Source organism: Thunnus albacares, chromosome 20, assembly GCF_914725855.1.
Source record: "Thunnus albacares chromosome 20, fThuAlb1.1, whole genome shotgun sequence".
Classification (NCBI taxonomy): Eukaryota; Metazoa; Chordata; class Actinopteri; order Scombriformes; family Scombridae; genus Thunnus; species Thunnus albacares.
In genome coordinates, this window is record NC_058125.1 from 22,679,914 (window position 1) to 22,705,882 (window position 25,969).

Below are 25,969 nucleotides of genomic sequence, written 5' to 3' on the forward strand. Positions count from 1 at the left end.
CATCTGACAGGAAGAAACCAACAGACATGAAGGATGTTATACTTAAAAGTACGACCCTTAAATCATTATATAATGAGAAATAAACCATAAAATTGACTTGAGATTGTGCTCAGTCTCAACTAAACAACAAACAACCTAAACCTTCACTTAACTAACCATGTTTGAGATTAAAAATCTATTTTTCAGGAGAGTCCCGGCCAACAACGGACGGAAAAATAACATGAAACAAAACAATACATAACATGTCGAAGAATCATAAGTCAAAAACAAAAGTAATTATATTTATTCTTGATTATAAATCATTTTTATTTTTTAATGCAGATTCTAATATTTGTGAGACTTTGTACTTTTAAATTTGACTTTTATCAGGAAAAGACAATTTAAGCAGCACATAGCTGAATGAATAAATATAACGTTTCTCAACAATAATTAAATTCCCAGAGGAGGAAGGAGGGAGAAAACTGTTAGACCATCTTGCAGAACAAGTCTGGGACCAACAAGAATTTTAAATGAGTAAAAAACAACAACAGTATACACTCACTGAGCACTTTAGGAACACAGTCTAATGTAAACCAATACAACAGCTCTGCCATAAATTCTACATTCATGAAGCTTATACATTTTCAGTTTTTGTTGACATTGTCAGACAGGTGACAATTCTACTTTATGTTTATTATTGATGCTGTAGTGGGTGCTGGTGGTGGACTGGAGTGCATTATATTGAAAAATGTTCCTGATATTTTGCCCCCTACATGCATGTTACACTTACACCACATCAAGTGGTCCTAATAAAGTGCTTGATGAGTGTCTGTATCCTTTATATAACAGTGGAATTTGAAAAATAATAGAAACATTTTTCAGATCTGTTTCTTTGACATATAACCTCAGTATCTATGATGTTCTGGCTGACAATTTTGAGATACTTGTACTTTACTTGAGTATTTCCATGTGATGCTACTTTATACTTCCACTCTACTACATTTCAGAGGGAAATATTATACTTTCTACTCCACTACATTTATTTGACAGCTTTAGTTACTTTTCAGATGAAGATTTGACACAATTGATAATATAACAAGCTTTTAAAATACAACACATTGTTAAAGATGAAACCAGTGGTTTCCAACCTTTTTGGCTTTTGACGTCTTACAATAAGCAGTGTGTAGTCGGGGTCACATTTCACATGTCTATGAGTTGTTAACAGCTCCACCAAATAGTGATTTTTCCCTCCAAACTTCTCACATGCTTTCATTTCAATAAATGTTCAAATGATCCAATATTTCAGCAAAAATCAAAGTTTACAGAAAAAGTCCAAACACTGATCAGATTTGTGTATCAGAACTTTGTTTTTTCTTCTTTCCTCTCCCATTAATCATCTCACGACCCCTCAGATTTATCTGGTGACCCTTTGGAGGGGCCCGACCCCTAGGTTGGCAACCACTGGACTAAACTAGCTAACTATATATAAAGTAGTTGAAACTAGCTCCACCTCCAGCAGCTACAACAGTAACATGCTGCTCTAACACTGATGATTCAGTATTAATAATCTAATGATGTCATATATAATAATATATCAGTCAGAGGGACCAAACCACTACTTTTACTTCAATACTTTAACTACATCAAGCTCATAATACTTATGTACTTTTACTTCAATACTTTAACTACATCAAGTTCATAATACTTATGTACTTTTACTGCAATACTTTAACTACATCAAGCTCATAATACTTATGTACTTTTACTGTAGTAGGATTTTTCATGCAGGACTTTTACTTGTAACTGAGTATTTTTACATTACTGCATTGGTACTATAAGTAAAGGATCTGAATACTTCTTTTTCCTCTGTATAAATGTGTAAATATAAACTCCCCGCTGGGCGGCGCTGATGAGTCAGACTGTTTGAACCGCAGTAGAAGAAGAAATGTAACTGCTGTGGAGTTTACTTGTTGAATGACACTTAAAGCAAAGTTTACAGTGTTTACAGTCATCTTTACGAGCCCTGAGAACAACTCGCCGCACTTCTGCGTGGAGTCGCAACGTCTCTGACCTCCGACTGAGTGTTTCATTGTGAAAAAATGCGGGACCGGACTAAAGAATTAGGAAACGTGAGTTTCAGTTAAACGGCTAACGTTCGTAGCAGCTAGCAGGCTAACCTGCTAACTTAGCCAAGTTCACTCCCTCAGTCTAATAACGGTGGTTAATGTCAGCTTTCAACCGCGACAGCTTTGAATTTAAAAGGAAACCTAAACAAGCTACTGAAATAGCAATGTTAAACAGTCTGTGTGTCGGAATGTTAACTCTAGCGGCGTCTTTATTCGCAGTTTCCGTTTCAGCCCTCTGTCTTTTAAGGATATGGCAGGCCGGGACAGGGCAGGGCTGCTGCTGGAGTCTGTTGTTGTACTTGAAGATGGAAATATCCCCAAACATGAGGAAACACTCACTGAATTTTCTGTTTGTTTATTTATTATTTTTATTATTATTTCTTTTGGGGGGTCAATCTGACAGCAGAACGCTGAGGCTTCAGATGACGATGAGGAGGGCAAAGCTCTGATGATCAAACCTGGACTCTCTTCAGCCAAAGAGGAGAAGGAGAATGAAGCCTTCTTTAAAAAGGTAAAAAATATTCTAATTACTAACTTTAATAAACTCAAAGATCACCTGAAATCAGCTAGTCTGGTCTGAGCTGTGTCAGATTTCTCTCTTATCACTCATTTTTTACAAGAAGCTTTTTTTAAATTAACTTTTTCAATATATACAAAACATCACGAAACACAAGACCACTTATTACAGTAAATCAATGAAAAATAAGTAACACAACAAACAGAAGAAAACAAAACAAATCTGGGCAAACAGAATTAGCCACAAGTACTAGAAAAATAAGAAAGAAAAAGCAGTAAACTGTGGAGACAAATGGAAAAAATGAAAAAACAAGAAAACAAATTGTAGGAATCTTAACTCCCTGTTAGGTTCCTTCCATTTATATACGTCAGGAAATAAGACCAAACTTCATAAAACTTTCCATGGTAATTTTTATTATCAAGTGTGTCTTAAAACAACAGTCAGGTGTCCATATGAACAGTGAAAGAGGTTTTCTTTGCTGTAATCATTCCTCCTGTTTATACTGGCTGTTAAAAGATCTTTCAAATGTGCTTTCAGTGTAAGTGATGGAGGTAAAAATCTACAGTGTGTCCACACAGTCATTTAAAAGTTGATGTGAAGCTTATATGAGGCTTCAGCAGTCTGAGTTAGTTGAAACATTGTGAACTCGTCCTTTAAGTATCATATTTATGTGCATTTACGTTGTTTAACTGAGAAAAGAGTTCATATTCATCCAGTGTTGAGGCTCAAAGTAGAAGAAACAATCTCGTCTGAGACTTTGTGTTTTGTAAACATTGCTGTCTGCTAATCCCAGTTAGGGAATCAGTGTTGTTGCCGTACTGTCTCGTGCATCATGAAGGTGTACGACAAACCTGTGTGTTACTGTAGAATTTATTGCAAAAAAGGGTTGAAACTAATTATTATTTTAATTATCGATCAGCTCTGTTGACAACATAAAGGAACATCTTGTCTCTTGTCTGCTGTCGCTTTGTTTGATTTCACCGGCTTGGAAATTAAATCACATAACTGGTTCCCTTTTTGACAGGTTGTCACTCCGGTTCTGTTCTTGTGATATAATTTATTTTTACATTCCTAACCTCAGTCCTGTTTTTATATCAACATCATTGCAAGTGTGTGTGTGTCTGTGTGTGTGTGCTTTAACATGTGAAGTCATGAGTGCAGAGACTTTGTGTGATGTGAACTTTAGATAACCTGAAGTTGATTATTTTGTTAAATAAGTCTATAAATTGTTTATAAAGTGTCAGATAATAGTGAACAATGCCCATCACACGTTCCCAAAACCCCACTGTGATGTTTCAAATGTTTTGTTTTGTCTGAACCAAAAGATTTTCAATTTATAGTCAGTATCATACAGACAAAAGCAGCGATTCCTCACATCTGAGCAGCTGTCATCAGCAAATGTTTTCTGCTACTGGTGATTAATCGTCTAATTCAGCTCTTCTGTAACATTTGCTGCTCCCTATAAACCCTAAAACTTCTAAACTACAACGTATTTACCTTCCTCAGGCGCAAGAAATTCATGAGGGGCTGCAGAGCCTGAAAAGGATGGTGTCTGACCTTGAGAACAAACAGAAAACTGTGCTGGGTGTGGCGCTGCCAGAGGAGAGTGAGTATGTTCATTTAGACCTTCAGCTGGTCCAGACTTGGTTCTGATCATAATACCAATAAATGCCCGTCAGACTGGATGACACCTTCTCATTCTCTTTAATGAGAAAGTGTGTCTGGTTCTGTATAACTGAAACGATTTCAATGATCAAATAAAGATTTATTACAGAAAAGTTTTGACGGTTTTGCCTTCAACAGAGTTCTTTTCTAAAGTTTGCTGTCTCTCCTCACAGAAAACACTCACATTGTCTGATTCAGGGCTGTCGGGTGTTGATGTCAATGCTCTTTTCTTCTTTTGTTAGGTATGAAGAAAGAGCTCCAGACTCTTCGAGAGGAGATAAAAACGTTGGCGAGCCAGATCCAAAGAAAACTGAAGAGTGAGTATTGTTCACCTACAGTTAAAACAGTTTTTTTCCCCCAAAATAAGTTGAATTATACTCATCAGTCTTCTTTCCACAGGTATTGAACCCAAGAAGGGAGAAGAGGATGGAAAATACATACCTATAAGTGTTCGGATGCAACGGACCCAGGTTGAGCCTTAATTGTTGCTTTTATGCCGTAACATCGTAGTCTGAAGTCTTGAAAGATATTAACTTGTGTGTTAACATCATCACTTCTTAAAATATCTGAACCTAAGTAAACTTCAAGCTGCATGAAGCCTTTTTATTCCACCAATAATCAGAATAAGAACTCAGTCAAAGAGGAAAAACTGGAGAATCCGGCTCGTTGTGTCGGAAATTTACTTCAGTTTGAACCGTTGTTGATTAACTTGTTTAACATGTTAATCTGTAAACACTCCTTCAGTCACTTTGTACATTCAGATTATCTAAACTCTCTCTTCACTTTCTTGCTCAACGTTGGTTGATTTCATATCATGGTGGATTCTGCAGGAGGTCTGCTGAGTGTGGAGCCTGTAAACAAGACCTCTTAAACAATATTTCTTAATTATGGTAACACACTGGTGGTAGCACAAGAGATATCATGATTTGGATTAATTTACAGTAATTTGGGAAGTCAGAACAGGTGTTGATAGTTAAAAGTTATGATGATAAACGCTGAGAGAATAGAGCAACACAACTTTACTGTCCACCGGAGTAGAAAACTGCCTTTGTCTCACAAACAATATAAAAGAAAGACAAGAACATGCAACATTTACAAGAAGTAACATACAGAACAAATGAAGTAACAATAAACCTCTGAGATAAAAAACCCTGAAGTGTGAAGTTCACTACAAGTAAAAAACATAGAACATCATGTAAAATACTGCAAAGCAAGATTTATTTTTTTTAGTTAAAAATGTTGATGCACTTTAAATAAACTCGGAGACAATTTAAATTTGTCAACAGCAAATTTTGCCGTAACATGTAAACTGAGTAACGATCACTTTAATATGACTGGTTGTATTAAAATCAGTGAGCCAGACTGCTTTATGGGAATGTTTTGGACATATCTGATTGTAAGGCTGCAACTAACCATTATTTTCATTATCGATTAATCTGTCCATTATTTTCCTGATTAATCGATTAGTCGATTAGTTGATTGGCCTGAAAAATGTCAGAAAACGGTGAAAAATGTCGATCACTGTTTCCTAAAGCTCAAGATGCAACTTCAAATATCTCGTTTTGTCCACAACTCAAAGATATTCAGTTTATTATCACAGAAGACTGAAGAAACCAGAAAATATTCACATTTAAGCAGCTGGAATCAGAGATTTTGATCGTTGTAGCTGCATTAGATTTCTAGTAATGTTGCATCATTGTGATAAAATACTTTATTGGATCAGCCAGAAACAGACATTTTCTTCTGGTTATTGTATCTGAGTGTTGAGAAAGTTTACTGTATAGATCGATACTGAGATATAAAATACATAAACAGCGACAGAGGATTTTATCCCCGCTCAGTTTGACAGCTTGTTTATATTTGGATTAAAATCTTGAATCTTTTATCTACCATAAAGTGACTAAAACCTTTACTGTCTCTCTCCAGCACGGCGTCTTGTCCAAGGAGTTCGTGGAGTTGATGGGTCACTGTAACACCATCCAGGCTCAGTACAGAGACCGCAACGTGGAGAGAATACAGAGGCAACTCAAAATCAGTGAGTGAATGAAACACGGCTGCGAGTTCTTGTATTTTTCTGACTCGTGGTCTGCGGTGATTTTCAGGGAGTTTTACTGAACACTTCCCCCTTCGCTGCGACCTCAGTGTGTACTGACGTTGTGTCATCACAGTTTCTCATGACACCTCATGACATGTGTCACGTCTTGTTCTTTCTTCCTCTCTCACTTTCTACTACACACTGGAAAAACAAAGTGTTAATGTTGCTGATATATTTTTATTTAGCTGTAATCTGTTGATGGAAAGCATTTAAATGGTGCTACATTTAAAAATGAAGGTATTTATTCTTAGTTTTCAGTTTAACAGAAGAGAAAAAACAGTTCAGGCTTCAAACTTGAGGTTAACACAGTTCTCGCTCTGATAAAGGAAGTCTTTCGATTTCAGAATAGAGGGATTTTTTTTTTCACTTTTAATATTTCTCCTGCAACATTTCCCAAAACATGACACACAGTCTGATGATCTGTCGCACTTCTCACTTCAGCCGGGTCCAACGTCTCAGACGAGGAGCTGGACGCGATGCTCGAAAGCGGGCAAACAGATGTTTTCACTCAAAATGTGAGTACACACACACACACACACCCTCTTAAGATGAAACACACAACCTGTCGAGATGAAAGGCGACTGTTGACTGCACGCCTGCACGTTGGAAACCACAAAACAAAGTCCCTCCTGCAGAAAAACACGTTTTCAGTTGCAGGTGTTTCCACCAGCCGTCTACTACTAGTCGCAGCAGTGACTTTACATGTATGAAATGATGACAGGTTTGCTCTGTTGTAGCCTCTCTAGTTGCTCAGACTGGACTACAGATTTGGTAAGCATGTGGAAAAAACCAACGTGAAGCCCCCTAGTGATGTCTTTAGTGTCGCAGTAGCTCCTAGTGTGAAGAATCCTGCTGCTTCTGATGTGGACTGTCCTAGATGAAACCCTCAAACCTCACGACTGTACAGATCATTCTGTCGTCTGTTATCGTCCCACAATGCACCACAGCTAAAACACAGCACGTCTGCACTGTGGTCTACAGATCCTGATCGACGCTAAAGCTACAAGGCAGGCGCTGAATGAGATCGAGTCCCGGCACGATGAGATCCTGAAGCTGGAGAGGAGCATCAAGGACCTGCATGACATGTTCCAGTACCTGGCCATGGAGGTGGAGGCTCAGGTAAAGCAGCTTTAATTAGAAAAAGTCTCTCCGGCATGTTTTTTTTAAGTCTGTCTGATTGTGATGTTCGTCTCCTGCAGGGGGAGATGGTCGACCGCGTGGAAACCAACATCAAACAGTCTTCTAACTACGTGGAGAAAGCAAAAGAGAACACAGAGAAAGCAGTCACGTATCAGCAGAAAGCACGAAAGGTATCATGTGGTTTCACACACACACATACAGAATGTGAAAGACACCATGAAATGAACTTGAACTCACTAATACCACCCAAACTCTGTGCTCGTTTTGAATGGATGGTAGAAATGAAAGATTCCCATGTTTACAACAAAGTAGGTCATATGAGGGACAGAAATGAAATATATTGACAATATAGGACTATAACCAATCAATTTTGTTTTAATTACCTTGAATTTTGGCAGACATGAGGTATCCGTGTATATAAAAGCTTTCATAAGAATCCCAGTTTCCCAGTTGTAATTACAACTTGGGTGTTTACGTCAACGCTACTTACAAGTCGGAAACTGGTTATTATGGTAATACTGATATGACATAAACATGGTGTTCGCTCTGAGCTCTCAACCCACTTGTGTCATCGCTGTCAGTTAGTAAAACCCACAATAACTGTTTTGTTTTTTTTGTCAGCTTGTTTTCAGTGAACATAAAACTGACATATCATCAGCTTCTAAGTTAATATGTTGAACTTGTTAGCAAACAGTTGCTTATTTATCATTCATGTGGAGTCGTGTTTCTGTCCACCTGGTGAATGTAAGTCCAGTATTCACTCTCCTCTAGCTGTTTATACTCTCTATCAACTCCTGAGGGAAATATCTGGCTCTTTATCTGCTAAATGCTCCACTATGTTCACCAGCTAGTCTACAGCTGTCTGTTTGCTGTTTGCTGCTGAGCAGGTAGTGTACAGTGGCTTTTTAGAGCTTTTTCTCTGAAAACAGCTGCCTGCTGCGGCTGAAAACGACACTATGAGAGCGCTGAGAGTGAACCAGAACAGTAAAGTTGCAGCCAGACAGTTAAACAACGAGCTGAAACTCACTATAAAGCTCCGTAAAGCCGAGTGAAGCTGCAGAGTCGCTGATAATTCTCTGTAGGCTCATCAGGTTGTTTTAGACTTAACAGTGATCCCTCCCTGCTGCCCCGACTTCCTGTTTCAACAGGAGTTAAATAACCATTTCACGGTGTGTTTGAGGTTGCACCTGTTTCATTTGATTTGCATGTTATTGAACCTTTTTTGTGTCTCTTCCTCCGACGCAGAAAAAGATCTGGATCGCGATATGTTTGGCCATCCTCATCCTCATCCTAGTCATCTCGTTGGTTACGACCTTCACCTGACACCAGACAGTGTTCGTCGGCTGTAGGACGGTTTGGCAGAAGCACATTAAGGGTCCCCCTTTCATGTATATACTTTCAGCTCACAGGATGTGCGGGTGGATTTAGTCTGTTTTCATCCCTCTGCATTTTTCTTCTTCACATTTCACATTTATCTTCCTCTAACCCTCCTGTCCTCCTAACGAGCCTCTTTTTTTTGTGCTCTTTTGTTGTTTTAACTCACAAACAAGACTACAATCTTGCCTGAATTTCCACTTCCACTCAAGAGGTAGTGCTGCTGGTTTATTGAATCTCCCCCCATCAGACAAAGACCAGGACAAATAGTGAACTGTTACATCAGTGCCCTACCCCACCCCAAGTTAAAAAAAAAAAAAAAAAAGAGGAAATAAGTGTCCTTGAGTTACTCGAGGCACAATGCAGTATTGAAACCCAACACTGGCGCTGATCATACTATACTCAGGAAAACTGTGCGTTGATTCTTGTTACGTTGTTGTTTATGAATGAATTGGAGAAGTAAATAACATTTTATAGAGTAGTGCTTTCTTTTATAAATGGGCTAATATAATTGTACATAACCTATGTTGCTGGTGATTAAGACATACTTTATGCAGATGATTTTTAAAACAAACTGCTGACATGTAACAAGTGTAAATACAGAAGTTTGTGAAATAACAGCCCCCCCCCCCCCCCCCCCCTTTTCTTTTTTTTTTAAATTTTTTTTTAAATCTTTTGAATTTTACACAAGCGTCTGAGCACTGCATCAACAGGCCCAAGGCCTCTCTTACTTTATCCTACCGGTTTTGTATTTATGATTTGAACATTGTTGTGTAAGCTGCTACCAGGAAAGTTCTGCAACAACACATAATGAAAGAGTTTTCTAAACTGTGCCTTCTCCTTTATGTCCATGTGAACAGCTCAAGGTGAGAATGTTGTGCACTAACGTTGTCAAGAAGGGATGGAGGGAGTTTTTATTCTTTTTTTTTTTTTTATATATATATAAATATACATTTGACTTCACCTTGGTTTATCCTGATGCCTATACGACCCCCATTAGACCTCAATCTGTCTTATTTTTCTTCACCAGTTTGTCAGAGTGCACCATGTTTCCATTTATCGTCGCTATAGTTTAGTATTTTCTGTGGACTTCAGTGGGAAAATCCCGCATCAGTAATGTGTAAACACTCATCAAAGGAGATGAACAGGCAATATGACAAATCTGTGAAGAAAAATGAACCAAAAGTGTACATTTTAAAGAACGTCTCGCCGCATTCGGAAGCAGAAGAGTCGTCCGTCTGCAGAGAAAGACGTGCGGAGCAGCGACTTCGCTACTGTGTAATATTATGGCTGTTGAACTCGCATCACTCATTTTAATGTAGATTTGTTTTTAAAATAAAACTGCCATGTTCCATTATCCTGTTTGTCTCGTATCATTAATTGAAAGCTTTTAAATCACAGATTAACTATTACAGAGAGGATTTAGATTTAGTATTTCTGTAGAAAACCAGTGGAAATATTTTACATTTAGCACTTAATTATGACACAAACCTGTAATTCAACCATAAACGTAACAAAATCTACAACACAATGAGAAAAATGGCAACTAATTTTTGGTCTTTTTATTCAACTGTAATTGTCTTAACTTTTCAAGTAAAACAATGTGGAATTACAAGGGATCAAAGGAATGCAACAAATAAAGAGACAAATCAAAAAAAAAAAAAAATAAGACCATCACCATAAACTACCCATCCCCCTCAAATATCACCTTTGCTCCAAAAGTAAATCGACAATTTACAGTCATGTGGAACTGTACCAGTAATTTTATTCACATATTTTGTCCAAGTATTTTTTTTTTTTCTTTTTTTTAAATATTTTTATTACAGGAACGAAGAGCAATGAAGTGATGGTGACAAAAATTCAGGTGAAAAATAAAACATTAATTTGGTAGCACTAACGCACAGGGTGCTTTTTCCTTGATGTTTTCCGGAGATTTTCTTTCTTTTTTTTTTTGTTTTTTTGTTGTTTGTTTTTTTTCCGTTTGGCTTTTTAAACGAGAGAAGCTCAACACCCCTGCTCCAGGTGCTTCACAAGGCAATCTAAGGTACAAACCCATTTGGCCAAAGAGGCACTCTTAATATCAATAACATTTACTTGCCCTTTTAATATAAATACATGACAAAGTGGACCGCAACATTAACTGCCTTTGGGAAGATTAGGAAAAAAGAAATTTGATTTTTGCTGCTCTCGTGTCTGTGGTGTCAGTGAGAGAAAGATGTAACGTCTTCCGAGACAGTTTACTACTTAAATTAATACATTTCTGAACTGTAGAGATACATTGTGAGGTAACAGGAAACCAATTAATTGACTGAAGTTGATGTAAAAACGTATTACTACACCACAATGTACTCAAAAAAGCCGAGGGCCACATTATCAGATGTGCAAATGAGAGAAAATACAAGGCTGGATTTAAAATGAATCCAATGAACAGAAACGTTTGACATGAAAAAAAGGGGCCCAAGCAAAGACAAGCTCCAGCATAGTGCAGCAAAGATCACATTGACAGATCTGTTCTCTTCCTAAATACCCTGGAAGAAATCATAAAATATGCATAACTTATCAACTGACTACAAAGAAACAATAGTCAGGACAGCTGACGAAATCTTCAAAACCAAACTTTCTAAAACCTCCAACTTACAATACAGCTGGTCACTCAAAAGTTACTGTCACACAAATGACGTTTTCATTTATAACCCTTATAGAGGGCGCTGTATAATCCCATCTTAATCCAGTCTTTAAATGATTACAGTACATAATGTGAACTAACAACTTGCTTTTATTACCTCTTGCACCTTTGTCCCCCCTCAGTCTCAGTGGTGAATTTATCCACTGTACCATCTTTCTGTCTTGTTTACGGACGCACTACCATGGCGCCGCTGTTTTTTACTCTTCAGTCCAGCATCCCTGAGCCTTCCCCCAGCTGACAATGGCTGAGCTGGTGAGGGGACCAGCTCCAATTGGAAAGGGAGAGGGCCCCAAGAGGCAGGGAGGAGGTCCCTGGCTTGTGCAGCACTCAGTTCCCTTGCATTCGTTAAGAGTGCAGACAAAGCAGCAACCTTGGAGGTCATGACGTGCTCTTTTAATGTGCTCTGCGACAACACTCTCGCTTCCGTTTTTTTTTCCCTTTGGCACTCCGATCATGTCTTGTTGTGACGATGTTGACCAGAGGAGGAGCGGGTGCTTGCTGCCGGCGACCTCGCCTGCACCGCTGCGAGCGCTGCGACGCTACGCAGCACCCTGTCCGGTGTCCCCTCAGTTCCTGAACTGCTGGTCACCTCCTGAGAGAGCCGCTGAGACCTCCTGCTGTCCGTCCGGCTCTCCCTTCGTTGGCTCTGCTTCTCCCTTTTGTCTCTGCTCTTTCCCCGCTCCGAGCTGCGGTCGCGCTCGCTGCCGGAGGAGGTGGCGCGGGAGCGGGACTCTCTGTGCTCCGTGTTCTGAGAGCTGATGCTGTGGGTCCGCTGGCTGCTGTTGCTGCTGCTGCGACTCCTGCTGCTGCGTCCGCCGCCGTCGCCCTCGCCCTCGCCGTCGCTGCTCATGCTGCTGCAGGCGCTGTGGCCCCGGGATGAAGACTGCGCATCTCCGTCGCCTTCCTTTCCCCTTGAAGACTTCCGACTCCCCTTCTCCTTTTCCTCTGGTTTAGACCTCTTATACTCAATTTCCAAGGGGGGCACAAGCGAACCGGGGCACTGTCTGGTGGAGCGGGAAGCAGAGCGGCTCGACTGATTGGGTGTTGATGGTTTACTGCCATTGTTTTTATTATTAGTAAGATTTACAGAGTTATTCTGAGGAGAGGCTGGTACGCTTTTGCTTTTAGGCTTTTGGTTCTTGTCCGAAGAGGAGGCAGAGCAAGTCCCAGGGGCCTTTGCCCCCGAGTCTCTCCGAGTGGTGTGGCCGGGGGTGTCCACCCTGCCTTTCATTGCTAGGAGCTTGGCGGCTGCGTTGAGTGCCGAGCACCTCTTCCCCAGAACTTCAGGCTCAGGAGGCAATGAGGGCGCGCTGTTTGTCTGAGCTTTACTGTCTTGTGATGGCTGAGACCCTGTGGACTTCCTGGTGGTCCTAACGGAAGATGTATCGCTGCCAGACTCTCCGCCCGTGGACGTGTTGGCGTTGTTTGATGCGTTTCTATCAGAGCTGTGTGCAGGTTTCTTTCCTTGCCGGCTGTTGCCCTTTTCCTTCTCTTGGTCTTGTAGCCTGCGTTTGGCTGAGCGAGTCAACCGGTGCTCCTTCCTGCTCTCGCTGTCGGAGTCGGAGGAGGAAGAAGAAGACCTGGAACGTCTTCTCCGAGAGGTAGCAGAGGAGAGCTCCTTCTCACTGCCTTCCTCTTTTGCGTCCCCTCCCTCTTCCTTGTTCTCCTCCTTCCCTTCCTCTGAGGTGACATCTGTTCGCCTCCTCTTAGCAGGATGTCTGTTCTCATACGTCCTCTTGTGGTGAGCATGACGAGTGAGGGTCGATGTCGAGCACCCAGAGGATGGCGAAGAGGAGCGAGTGGACTCCTGGCTACTCTGCCGACTGAGAGGCCTTTTCTGAATGGGAGTTTTCTGATCTTGAGTTGTTTGCTCCACTGCCTGTTGCTTAGGTTCATCTTTCTGAGGGGCAGTTGCAGTTTTTGCTTCTTCCTCTGCTCCTTCCCCTCCTGTCTCAAAGTCTTTGGTCTCAGAGGGACTCTCCACTCTTCTCTTTTTAGGCTGAGACTTGCAGATGTCATGCTTTTCCTCATCCTCCTCCTTGCTAGTCTTCCCTTCAGCCTCCACGGCATCGACTTCCATTTCTGTCACCCTGTCTGGGTCACTTATATTAGATGCAGACGCTTTCTGTGTTGGCTCTAGAGATTGTTTCTCTGATGAAATACTAGAAGAAGCAGATGAAGGTACCTGTGGGAGGGTCTCTGTCTGAGCTGTTGTAGACACCTCTGGGGGAACACCTGTGGACGCAGAGTTTTGTTCTTGTGGTGAAGTGACTGCGGGGGTTGGGGTGGTGGTCACAAGAGGAACTGTTTTAATTGCTGCGGTTTCTGCTACCGTTGCTACAGACACAGGAGCGGCTGTGGTAGTAGACGCTGGGGCGGTTGTGAGAACATTTGTGGTAGTAACTGTTATGGCCTCTTCTGGGGATGACGTAGTTGTGGTGACCGTTGTGAATGGAGGTGGTGTAGCACCTGTGGAAGTTGATACTGATGGTGGTATCTTGACAGTCTTTTCTACAGTTGCGGCAGGTGTTGTAGAAGTGAGTTCTTTAGAAGGGGCTTCCGCTAAAGGCGTCACTTTGACTCCTTCTGTTGGGAGTGACGTAGGTACCGCAACTGTCTTTGCTGGTGCTGTGGCTGTTACACTAGGAGACGCTGTTGCTGGGGATGGAGTACAGATTGGAGTAGGTGCAACTGGAACGGTTGTTACCTGTGCAGCCACTTGAAGTGTTGTTGTTGTTGGTGAGGTTGACACTGGTTTGCTCGGGACTTTGGTAGTTGTTACATTAGTCCTTACTTGGGTTTGTGGAGTTGGAGCTGTATTTACAGCAGATGCTGCGACTGTCGTCACTGGCGGTGATGTAGCAGCATTGTCAGACATGGTTGGGATCGTGTTGGTGTTTGAGTTTGCTCGCACCGTTTTTAATGGCGTTGTTATCATAGATGTTGTAGATTTTGATGGATCTGCTTGAACTGTTGTTACCGGAGTTGTTGTAGTTGTTGCTGTAGTGGGGGGAGACGTTGAGGTCGGTTTTGGTGAAGCTGTAGCTGAGCTTGATGACGTAGCTGAAACCCGGGAGGCAGCTGGGGCGGATGTTACAGTATCTGGGGTAGATGTTGCAGGTGGCAGAGTAGAGGCTTGCGGCAAGTCCTTTACTGCAGTAGTTTTAGATGTTGTGACTGCTTTCACTGTAGTGGTGACTGCTGGTGTAGCGCTTACTGTTTTTGATATTATGGTGGTAGGTGTCGCGATCGCTGTGGCAGGGACTGATGTTGGAACTTCTTCGACAGCTGTGGCAGACGACACATTGGATGTCGTGGTAGCAGCTGATGTGGCAACTGAGATGGTTTTGGCAGAGTCTGGTCCTGTTGTCTTCACAGTTGTAGAAACTGAAGGTTTTGGCTCTACAGGAGCTTTAGAAGCCGTGGAAACCACAAGTGTCGGTTTTACACCTGCAAGAGTTGAAGAGACAGTGCTGGCAGGTGGCGATGGAGCTGTGGTCGTGGGGGATCCAGTGACTGGGTGTGTGACAGAGGATGCGGAAGAAACCTGGGTTGATAGTGTGTCTGGGTCTAGAGCTGAACTAACAACATGAGCTGGGGCTGGTGTGGACACAGGAAGGGTTGAGGTCACCTGGGCTAAAGGTGCAGTGAGTGCTTGGACTGAAGCTGAGTCTGGGGTGGAAGTTAGATCTGCTTGAACTGGGTTTGGGGCTGAAACCTCAGTCTTAGTGTCCGTTTCATCAGCTTTGGGAGACTGGGAGGCCTGACCTGAACTGACGACAGCAGCTATAGGGGTCTCTGACTGGTGGGGAGACGGGACTGTTGGCTCTGTGCTAGCATCAGTTTTTGATATACCAGATATGTCAGCAGTGATGATCTCTTTTTTAGAGTTCTGTCCTTCACAAACAGCGTCTGGCATGGTTGTTGAGTCTTTGCGGGGACGACCCCGCTTACGTTTTGGGGAGAGAGGGGGGTTCCCTTCCTCGTTCGGCGAGGTGGGTTGTGGGGAGGCAGTCGCTGTGCTGTCAGGCTCAGATAATCTAGGGGGAGTTTTAGGGGGCCGGCCCCTCTTTCTTTTCAAGGGTGTTGCAAAGGAATTCACACTGGACTCTGTAGAGGTGGAAGAGGCGTCTTTGCCTGGTGGTGTGTCTGTTTTCCTGGGCTGGTTCCCTCCTCTTCCTCTACCCAGATGAAGCTGCTGCTCTCCCAGCTGAGCAGCCATGCGAGATTCAGTCTCCAACCTGCGCCGTACAGGAAGATTTCTCAGCACGGGCATGTCAGGTGAAAGATGTGGTGGGGAATATGGGGGATAACTTCTGACAGGCTGCGGGTGCACAGACGGACTCGGGGTAGAGTCTTGGTCCTGAGGAGATTTGGTAACAGTCTCTTTAGGTTTGTTGTCAGGGCTTGGTGACGTGTTGTCTTTGTTTGGTTCGTTGACAAATACTGCAGCGTTCTCCTCCACTGTCGCCTCCTCTGAAGAACCTCCACCTCCAGTGCCACTTCCTCGCCTCCTCCGCCTTCTTGGCTCCTTATCCTCGACCACCGTGACCAGCCTCCCTGGGAGCTTCCGCAGGACTTTGGCCGATGGGGAGTCTTCGACCAGACCCCGCAGGACTTCACCGTCTGCTGACTGACGCTTGCGAGGCGATCGGGAGCTGGTGGAAGGGGGAGACATGGCACTTTGGTCTTTGCTGTCATCGTCTTTTGCCTGATGGTCCGCTGGGCCGCTGGATTCCAGCGATGACTCAGACACCCTCCTCTCATTCGCAGACTCCCCCTCCTTCTCCTCTCTGCCGGCTTTAGAGTTCTTGCTCTCCGTCTCCCCAACACACTGTTGTTTCCCTCCTGGGGGAGAGGTTGTAGGAGGGGAAGGCACTGGACTGGGATGGGAGCGGTTTGGTGGCGTCCTGGTTTTGGTGGTCTGGTGATCTCTGGCAGGAGATGAGGCTTTTGAAGATTTGGAGGAATCTTGGAGCTTCGCTGATGACGAGGTTTTGTGATGATCTGTACGGGACGGGGTGGTAGACACGGTAGCGGTGTCTTTGGCAGCTCCTCGTACTCTAAGACCAGAGCGGGGTCTTTCAGGCACTTCTTTCGGCGTAGTGGGCTCAGGCTCGGTTTCGGGCGAGGCTCCACGCAGTCGGCCGCTGACCCTTGTGGAGGTGACAACCTTGTCTTTGTCCTTGGGTTTACGGCCACGGCGGGCGGGAGCTGGCTGAGCAGGCTCTGCAGAAGCCGGTGATGACAGGAAGTCATCGTCGTCGTCATCAGAAGAAGCGTGAAGCTTGAGGCCCTCCTCCTTGGCCTGGTCCAGACCCTTCCTGGCAGCCTCCACCTGTTCCTGAACACACACACAGGCAGAGCAGAATTTTACACGTATGCCTCATGATGATGTTTTGGTTTTGTTGGTAAAGGACTTAAACATCTGACAATATAACAGAAAACAGGACTGTTAGTTTGAGGTCACAGTGTTTGTGACCTTTAAATAGTAGTGGTCATTACAATCAAGTTAACCAGATATTTAGTAACGCTAAAACAATTAGTCAACTAATCAATTAGCTTACCAACTAACGTATATTGTTAGGAATATGGCATTTTTGCTTGAAAAATAGCTGAAACTATTATTGATAATGAAAACATTTGCAGATTCTGTCAGTTGACTGATCATTTCATCTCCTTCTCTTGCTCATATTTTTCCTCTCTTTCTCTATAATAAACTCATCTGCTATCATGTATCTGCTATGATGAGCACATATTGAGAACCATAGGTTGGATTTCAGAGTAAATATACCTTTTTAATCAATTAGCTGATTGACAGAAAATTAGAAGACAACAATATTGATAAACATGTAATAGTTAAGGTCATTTTTCATGCAAAAATGCCAAATATTTTCTGATTCCAGCTTCTTGAATGTTGTCAAACAGCAAAGTTTAATTCATTACAAAAGTTTTAGAGCGCTGAGCTGATGAGATGTTGAACTGTTTACCTCAGCTTGTTTCAACTCTTCTTTGCACACATCTTCTAACGAGGCTTCCAGGAAGTTCATGGCGTAGCGTTCAATGGGAGTGAGCTAGGGATAGGCAGAGATTATGGTTCATTAACACAGAGTTCATATAACTCAGCATAAACCAACTATACAGTAATAATGCTTTATATAACTACTTAAGACTTGCCTAACAACTCTATGCAAACAGTGCTTCTCTGCATGGGCTAATACCAAAACATTCTCACAAGCCACAAAGAGACATTATCAATATTATTATTATTATTATTATTATTAATAATAAAGTGCAGCCATACAAGAGCTCAAAATCAATGTCTCATCCTGGATTTCAATGACTCATTCAATTACAGGACTGCATGATGATTTACCTGCTCAACCAGAGCAGCTATCTCCTGCTCAGCCTTGGAGAGCTCCTCCACTTCCTCCTGTTCCCCTCCGTCATCCAGCGGTATGTTCTCGTTGAACTCCGCCAGCTCTGCCACCTGCTCTGCTTTGGCCTGAGAAGCTGCTACGATGTCCTCCTCATCCTCCGCACGACACAGAGCCTGCAAGATTGCATCAAGATTATCAGGTCGTCTGACTATCACCGTACTGTCCAGACATGCTGAGGTTGCTGAATGTTGTCGACCTTAACGTCAAATCTGTCAGACTGAGCTGAGATCTTTCGTAGAGCAGTTCGGTTTGGAAGTTTAAATCAGCATGTTTCATCAAGTACAAGGAAACAAGATTTTATTGTCTTTACTGAACAAAGAAACACAGATTCTCCAGGACACGACAAGAGTTTGGTTTTGCCTTCTACACGAAATAATTAAGGACAGAAGTTTTACATCATATTAAAAAGATCATTCAGCTTAGTTTCAAAGTTCAAAAATGATGCAAAAAGCGTGTCAGGTTTGGATATTTCCCTTATGGAGGGTGCTGAATATATAATATATGTAAGTGCATGTCTAACCTGCTCCAGAATCGTGGTGCTCTGTTTGTTGACGGCTTCCTCCTCCTCAGCGTGGGGCACCGATAGCTCCACCGCCATCTCTCTCTTCTCCCCGTCGTTCATATCAAACAGCTCTCGGATGGTTTGCTGAGGAACAAAGTGGAAATGAGACACAAGAGGTTCTATGTACTTGACGAAGACAAAGCAGAAGAGGCACTTGAACTGCCTGATGTCCTCACATCACCATAATACATTCAACAAGACCAGTTAATGCTAATGGGAGTCGTTGATTCAAAGCATTAATTAGGAAATGTTGTAAAGTCAGCGTGCTTCAAACAGCACGAGTGATGTTAACTTAATTGAAAGGGAAAGACAGCAGAGCCTGTTTTTCTGCAATACATTTCTTTTCTTTATGTGCTCAATCAGGCTTTTAAAACATCAAACACACACCTACATGTTTGTGTTTGGACAATTCTTATGATTGGATGCTGTGACATGATGTACAACTGGGAAAAAAAATAAAGTAAAATAAAAAAAATCAGCCGATTGATGGTAAAATATATATAATTTGTAAACTCCTACCTGTTTGAAGAAGGCCGTGGTAAAGTTTCCTCCTTCGATCGCCATATCTCCCAGCATCCTCTTCTGGTTGGCTTTCTTTAAAATGTTCTCCTCCACTGTGCGTTCGCTGATCAGCCTGCAGACGAGCAGAGAAACGACATGCATGTTTAGTTGAAGTCATATTGCATACAGCAGTCTTAAAACAACATAATAGAGCTGCAACTAATGATTGATGAAGTAATGATGAGTTTTATTATCAATTACTCTGCATATTAATCGTTTATTTTATGAAATGTTAAGAAATAAGCCCAGGTGTCATCTTCAAGTTGCTTGTTTTGTCCAACCAATAGTCTAAACCCCAAAATATTCAACTTACTATCATATATGATAAGAAATATGGCATAAATCTAATAAACTGATACACTTTCCTTTCCGTCTATATAATAAACCATCAAGTAAGACTTTGTTTTCAAAGAAACTAGCATGTTATCATGAAGAAGAGGGATTTAAAAGAGTAGCATGTGACGTTTAACTACGGTGAGTTAATTTTATTTGTACAGCCGATATCACAAATTTCCCTCAGGGGGGGAAACCTAAAGAAGAGGAACAGAGGAGCGATCCCTTAAAGAATAGACCAAGATAATACAGAGATACAATTGGATTTAAGACCTTTTTCACTTGTCAGATGTATCTAATATCATTAACAATAGCTGCGTTGCATCTAGGCGTGCCAGTTAAAGGACCATGTTCATGCTAACTCACTAGATTACTGACACATGAATGGATCACAGCCATCATTTATGTTATTAGTTACAGCTAAACAGTTACAGGAAGGTAAGTATGGGGGACTTCCTAGGCCCAGCCGACTACTACACACATATCTGACCTGTATTACAATGACACCAAACAGATCTACATGATCCAGATGAGCAGCAGTAACCGTCACAAATACTTCGCTAGCGTAAATGCACTTTTCGAGCCGTCACCTGTAGATGTGGACGTCTCGAGTCTGGCCGATACGGTGGCAACGGTCCTGCGCCTGTGCGTCCATGGTGGGGTTCCAGTCGCTGTCATAGAATACGACTGTGTCGGCCCCGGTCAGGTTCACCCCTACGCCTCCGCTGCGAGTCGACAGAATGAAGCAGAAGATTCGACGATCTGCGTTGAAGCGCTCCATGAGGGCCTGAAGGAGGAGTAAGCAGAGGATAAGCATCAGAAGCAGCTAATTTTATTCCCCCTTGAATATTCTGTTGAGTCTTTTTCTTTTCTGTCATTGTATTTTACTTGGATATAAGTTGATATCAGGTGTAGACAACACTTAAATGTTCTGCTGTAGCTTGCAGGAGGCAGAGCACCTGCATGGAAGTAATAAAATAAACGTCTAATTCTATTTTCTCGTTTGGTTATTTGATAATCAGTACTAACCTGTCTTTGCTCCACGCGAGTGCTGCCATCCAGGCGGAGGTAGATGTGTCCGTGGTAGTTGAGGAACTGCTCCAGCACATCTAACATGCGCGTCATCTGAGTGAAGATCAAAACTCTGTGGCCTCCCGTCTTCAGCTTTCGCAGCAAAGTGTGGAGTGTCTGCAGCTTACCTGCGTCGGGGAGCATCGCAGGAATAAAACAACATTTAGGAAAACAAACAAACAAAATAACCAATAAAGCAGAAGAACAAAACTGGCAGATTATGCAAGCGTATAAAACTTACTTTATATTTACTTTGTAGCTAAATAATAAGCGACTGTCATGTTGAGACCAGATACAGATGATCAACGTTTGCTGCTGTGAGGTTTTTGTCGACTCTTTCTGCCTTTAGTGTCAAAAATGCATCTTGACAACTTACCACAGTCGTACTGTATGAGCCTCAGGTCTGGGAACTGGGTCCTCATGTAACACTGGATACGGTGGAGACTGCCGGTAAGCGGGGTGAGTTGAGTCGCGAGCATCGAGGAGAACACGGCCTGCTTGTGGCTCAGAGAGGGAGGAGGATGGCAGCAGTGCATGGAGATCGGAGGAGCCTCCACCGGGGGAATCGCGAATGTAAACCTAAAAAAAAAACCCCCCATCATCATCAATCTTTCCTCTTACGTAAAAAGCTCTTGTATCCCCAGTAGAACCAATCAGTTATCTACCTGTCAATAATGTCACTGAGCAGCTCCAGTCTCTCCTCAATACTGTTGATGGCGTCTCTCACAGAGCGACTCTGAAACCAGTGGTCGTACTTGTTTTGCCACTGCGAGAACAGACAGCTGCTGTGGCCCGATCGGCCCCACTCGCCCTGAGGGCTCAGGGCGGCCGGTGAGGGACGGGGACCGGGCAGAAAAGTCAGGAAGTCTAAAACCTCTTTGCCGTAAACGGGCTTGGCGCCGCAGTGGTGCTCGTTGACTCGAAAGATGAAGTCCAGTTTGCTGTCGCGCTGCTGCTTCTGGCTATCTGCCAGCCAGGACTGTCGAGGGAGAGGATGAACATGAGTCATGTAAAGAGATGGCGGATAAAAAACTGCAATTATTGTTGCAAAAGTAAGACAAGAACTAGCTGAAGTATCGTATCGGCCCGAATATAAGACCGAATTTTAATCTTGATATTACGTTTGAAGAGGTGGGAGTCGTCTTATACTCGAGGACCAGAAATTTACTTGTTTACATCATCAGATATTCTTTATGAATGGAGAAAGTACACAGAGAGTGTTGCATTATGGGTCGTCTTTAGCCTTAATGCTGCTAGGTTAGCAGCTGTCTTAAAGTGTCTTGTGTCTTTCTAATGTATCATCTTTTATAGTTTATGTATTTTAGTTACGAGTCACCTTGTTTTAATTTTTGGTGTTTTACTTATATATTAGTCTCCCGATCCATATTGACCATCCTGTGCGTTAATCAATCACTTTTAAAACGTTCTGAATTACATTCGACTTGTATGAAAGGTTCTATATAAATAAAGTTGGATTGATTGATTGAAGTCTGTTCATAGTGAGTCTGTTAAGGGTCAGTCAGCTCTTAAAATGTTTCATTAGCTCAGTTTAACTTGCAGGAGTTTCTGAAGGCTTGTGAAACAAGTTTTTCTGCCGCAGAGGAAATAAATTCTTGTGAAAACGAGTCCAAAGTTTATTTACAGCAGAAACCGACTGAATCTGTCAAACTGCCAATTACCACTGTGACAGATGATGATGAGCTCAAAAAGACACAAACAGTCTGAAAAATGCTGGAGGAAATAATCTTGAGTGCTTCCAAGACCCTGACAGGAGAGATTCTGAGTGTGTGACTTTACTGTGATGCATCTTCAGAAAGTCTTTTTCCAAAAACAGGTGTTGGAAAAGGGGGGATGTTGTCTTATATTTGGGCCAAAACGCTAAATCTTTGCTGAGGTCTGTTTATAATTTCAGGATGGAGACGAATGATTTGCTTACCACGTAGAAAGGAGAGCGAGGAGGCGGACGAGGCACTTTCCTGGGTGGAGGGTAGGCTTTTGCGCCTGTACTGGACCTCGACTTTGTCGTAGCCGGTGTTGGACCGCCGCTGCCGTCACGTGGTGCGGACTTGGACGCAGAAGACGAGGTTGTCACCTGAGCTGGAGCTGAAGAGAGGACAAGAGGACGAAGCAGAGCAAACATGTTGGAAATCAGTTGATTCTGCAGTATGAAGAGACGCTGATGTGCTTTAGAGATGATAGTCAGTAAAATGTTTAAGTTCTCTTAATATCTACTGCTGTTATAAAATGTTTATGGTTGAAATAAAATGAAGTTTAAGTGTAACTGCAGCCTTCAACGACCATATATGGAAAAAGTACGGAGATGTTGCCTAACTAATCATAGTGATAATTACACTCTGTAAATCTGCACTTTTACTTAGTCTGTAGATGTGTGTTAGAGCTGAATTTAGCTCAGTATAATCAGGGACTGGGAGTGTTGCAGAGTGGGACTGGTTTCCCACAGACAACGTTACGTGACTCACAGTTCGAGCACGTCTACAACGTGATTCGTCTCGTTTAAATCATCAGTACAAAAGATGAACAACACATGTTAGAAAATATCTGCTTCTTTGATAAAAAAGGTCCAAGACTGAGGACTTAAAAGATTTAAGGCGAGAAGTTGACTACAACTCCCAGGGTGCATTTCAGCAAGAAACAAACAGATCACTGAGCTTAAAATTAGGTCACGTTCGCCACTAACAGCAGGTGGAAACTAAAGATTATGATGTTGAGGAAACTGATTTATAATCTACAGAGTGAATCAATAATTTCTGGGTCTATTTTGACTAAATTCAGCAACAAAGTGTTTTTAATTCATTACGCTCTGATTCGTATCCACGGCTTCTTCTCCGTAGCAACGGCAGCTGAGGCTCATGGGTATTGTAGCCGTCCCCCAAAATCACAGACAAAAATGTGATTCCTCAGAAACAAAAAGGTGAAATAAATGAAGCTGGTAGTCATGATATAAACCTAGAGGATTGTTACAGATGTGTTTCTATGTTGAGTAATATTGAAGAGATTGTGCAACCGCTCCCATCTCACAACTCTATTATGAGTGCTGCATCATTGGCAGATGACATGCAGGTTTTAGATGTTAGATTAAATTAATAAAGACCTGACTGCAGCCCTGCAGAGGATGTCTTCTGACTTGTTACCTGCCTCAGGCCAAACAGGATGTCTACAGTTTATTTTTTAAATATTTCTTTGATGTATTAGAAGGCTGTCAACCACATAAAGTATAATATTATAATATAAACTATGTTTCAGCTTATACAACACACCGCACAAATCTGGTACTCTGAGGGGATTTAAAAAAAAAAAAAGTGGAGTTGGATGGTAGGTAGAAAAAAAAAGTACTAAAGATTAGTTTCAATAATGATCTGACCCAGTTCTGCTCGCCATCCGTGCATACAGCGTTATGAGTTATAGCTCGAGCTCGTTCTCTCACCTGGCTGCTCTGCGCTTGATGGAGGAGGCTGCACTACTTTGAGGACAGGACGAGGGGGTTGGGGCTGGTTTGGGGTGGTGCTGGGGATTCTGGGAGGTGCTATAGTGTAGGTGGCGGTAGCAGGACCGGGGGTGCGCTGGGCGATTTGCAGTGGAGCAGTGTTTCTGACAGGGGTGTGCAGGGAAGGGGATGCCTGAGGAGCAACACGAGGGGAAGGGGCCACCGCCAGAGTGGGCACGGGCCCGCCCTCCTTGCCTGTTGACTGACGCACAACGATCTTCACGACCCCGGGGCTGCTCACCATGGAGGAGGGCACTGAGGGGAAAAAAATCAAAACATACGAGCTGAGGATCAATTAAATCTTATCTTAAAGAAACAAAGCTGCTTAAATGGTGTTTAAAAGAAAGGATTTAAAATCGATTTGAAAAGGATAATGTCAAAAAAAAGAGAAGGAAAGAGATCAAAAATAAGCAAAATACTTTTAGGTCTTCAGGGAAAATGTTTTAACCTTAAGAGTAATTAAGATATACGATTAATGTATGGAAATTGAGGGAATAATTGAGTGAAATAAAAGGAAAGAAGGGGGATAAAACCTTGCGCAGACGCATTGTGAGGCAGCCGATTTCCAGCAGGACTAGCGGAGGCGGTGTTCGCGGCGTGCGTGTTGGCGGCGCCCTGGACGGCCACCTGGGCGGGCTGGCTGATGAGGTGATGCTGCACCCCGCTGGACACCAGGTGCATCACGTTACCTGCGGAGCGAGAGCGAGTCAGTCGTCCGGTAACCACATTATCAAAAAAAAATCATATAATCATTAAAAAAAAAGACTTTAAAGGACCAGTGTGTGAGATTTAGTGGCATCTAGTGGTGAGGTTGCAGATTGCATCCAACTGAATAAACCCTCCTCTTCCAAGCGTTTAGGAGAAACTACGGTGGCTGTGAAACTTGTGAAAAATACGAAAACCCCTCTCTAGAGCCAGTGTTGTCCGTTCTGGGCTACTGTAGAAACATGGCGGCCTCCGTTGAAGAGAAGGTAATGACAGATGCCACTAAATTCTACACACTGCACCTTTAGTTATTCTTATATTAAGAGATTAGATCTTAGCAAATATGACACATCAAACATAAAACTATATTTATGGAACCTGAACCCTGTAATCCTGATTTGTTTGCTTAATATTGTGAATCTGTGTCGTGTTTTAGGGATCGAAATTATTTCACAGCATTTATTTTTTTGTATCTGTTAAGCGAGCAGCGTCTTGTTTTCACTGTAAATTAATTATGCTGCATTCCAGCTTTGAAATGTTTAAAAAAGTAATTACTACTTTAGTTTTCTTGGACTCTGCCAAAACATGAAGGCAAACTTTAACCATAATCTGTACTCTGGCTTCAAACCAAACACTAAAGTACAAATTACGCCACGTGGCATATCTCCATCCAACTATTTTGACTTCGGGTAAATGTATTATTATTATTATAAGTATTTATAACTTCTGTCTCTCTGCGCGCGCACACACGCACACACACACACACACACACACACACACACACACACACATTACACTTTCATGTAAGTCTCTCTAGTTAGCATTTATAAGCAGCATATAAACATGATGAATGCTTTATAACATACTATTATATGGTAAATTTGTCACCAATTATAATTTATCCTTTGAAGACATTTTATATTATTACAACTGTGTTTTACTATATTATCATTAATTATCTCTTTATACGCAGGTCTCTACTTATGAGTGGCAACAGGAGTTAAAGTTGTTGACAGATACATTAATAAACACTTATATCTGCTAATAACTACATTATAGTGTTATAAACTATATATTAATATTATATGCTGCTTATAAATGATTAATAGCGAGTAAAGCGTTACCATATCCAACCGTTCCTCATCATTTGATGCATGAAAGATGTGAAAAATCCTTTATTTTATACATTCACCTACAGTGAGTAAACACA

The 25,969-nt window shown here is 42.2% G+C and overlaps 2 protein-coding genes across 4 annotated transcripts in view; one reads left to right on the plus strand and one right to left on the minus strand.

The window, feature by feature from the left end:
• Positions 1 to 1,897: 1,897 nt before the first annotated feature.
• Positions 1,898 to 10,253, plus strand: stx4 (syntaxin 4). Of its 2 annotated transcripts, none has more exons than XM_044338657.1 (10): positions 1,898 to 2,108; positions 2,509 to 2,616; positions 4,129 to 4,228; positions 4,530 to 4,604; positions 4,687 to 4,757; positions 6,214 to 6,322; positions 6,824 to 6,897; positions 7,364 to 7,501; positions 7,582 to 7,692; positions 8,768 to 10,253. In XM_044338657.1, exons 1-10 carry the CDS (start codon positions 2,079 to 2,081, stop codon positions 8,843 to 8,845), a joined length of 894 nt encoding a protein of 297 aa, XP_044194592.1. In that variant the 5' UTR covers positions 1,898 to 2,078; the 3' UTR covers positions 8,846 to 10,253. The 2 variants fall into 2 exon arrangements, with proteins under 2 accessions (XP_044194592.1, XP_044194593.1); XM_044338658.1 differs by having other exon boundaries at positions 1,899 to 2,108; positions 2,512 to 2,616.
• A 190-nt stretch (positions 10,254 to 10,443) lies between these two features.
• Positions 10,444 to 25,969, minus strand: part of LOC122971906 (Snf2-related CREBBP activator protein) — a 33,444-nt gene continuing 17,918 nt past the window's right edge. For both annotated transcript variants that reach the window (XM_044338651.1, XM_044338650.1), the window contains 12 exons: positions 24,588 to 24,743; positions 23,995 to 24,309; positions 22,486 to 22,652; positions 21,215 to 21,528; positions 20,926 to 21,128; positions 20,508 to 20,677; positions 20,069 to 20,265; positions 19,104 to 19,218; positions 18,543 to 18,668; positions 17,959 to 18,135; positions 17,573 to 17,656; positions 10,444 to 16,926 (listed from right to left, as the gene is read on the minus strand). In XM_044338651.1, the coding sequence (XP_044194586.1) occupies positions 12,034 to 16,926; positions 17,573 to 17,656; positions 17,959 to 18,135; positions 18,543 to 18,668; positions 19,104 to 19,218; positions 20,069 to 20,265; positions 20,508 to 20,677; positions 20,926 to 21,128; positions 21,215 to 21,528; positions 22,486 to 22,652; positions 23,995 to 24,309; positions 24,588 to 24,743 (6,917 nt within the window). In that variant the 3' untranslated portion in view covers positions 10,444 to 12,033. The remainder of the gene's footprint in view (positions 16,927 to 17,572; positions 17,657 to 17,958; positions 18,136 to 18,542; positions 18,669 to 19,103; positions 19,219 to 20,068; positions 20,266 to 20,507; positions 20,678 to 20,925; positions 21,129 to 21,214; positions 21,529 to 22,485; positions 22,653 to 23,994; positions 24,310 to 24,587; positions 24,744 to 25,969) is intronic.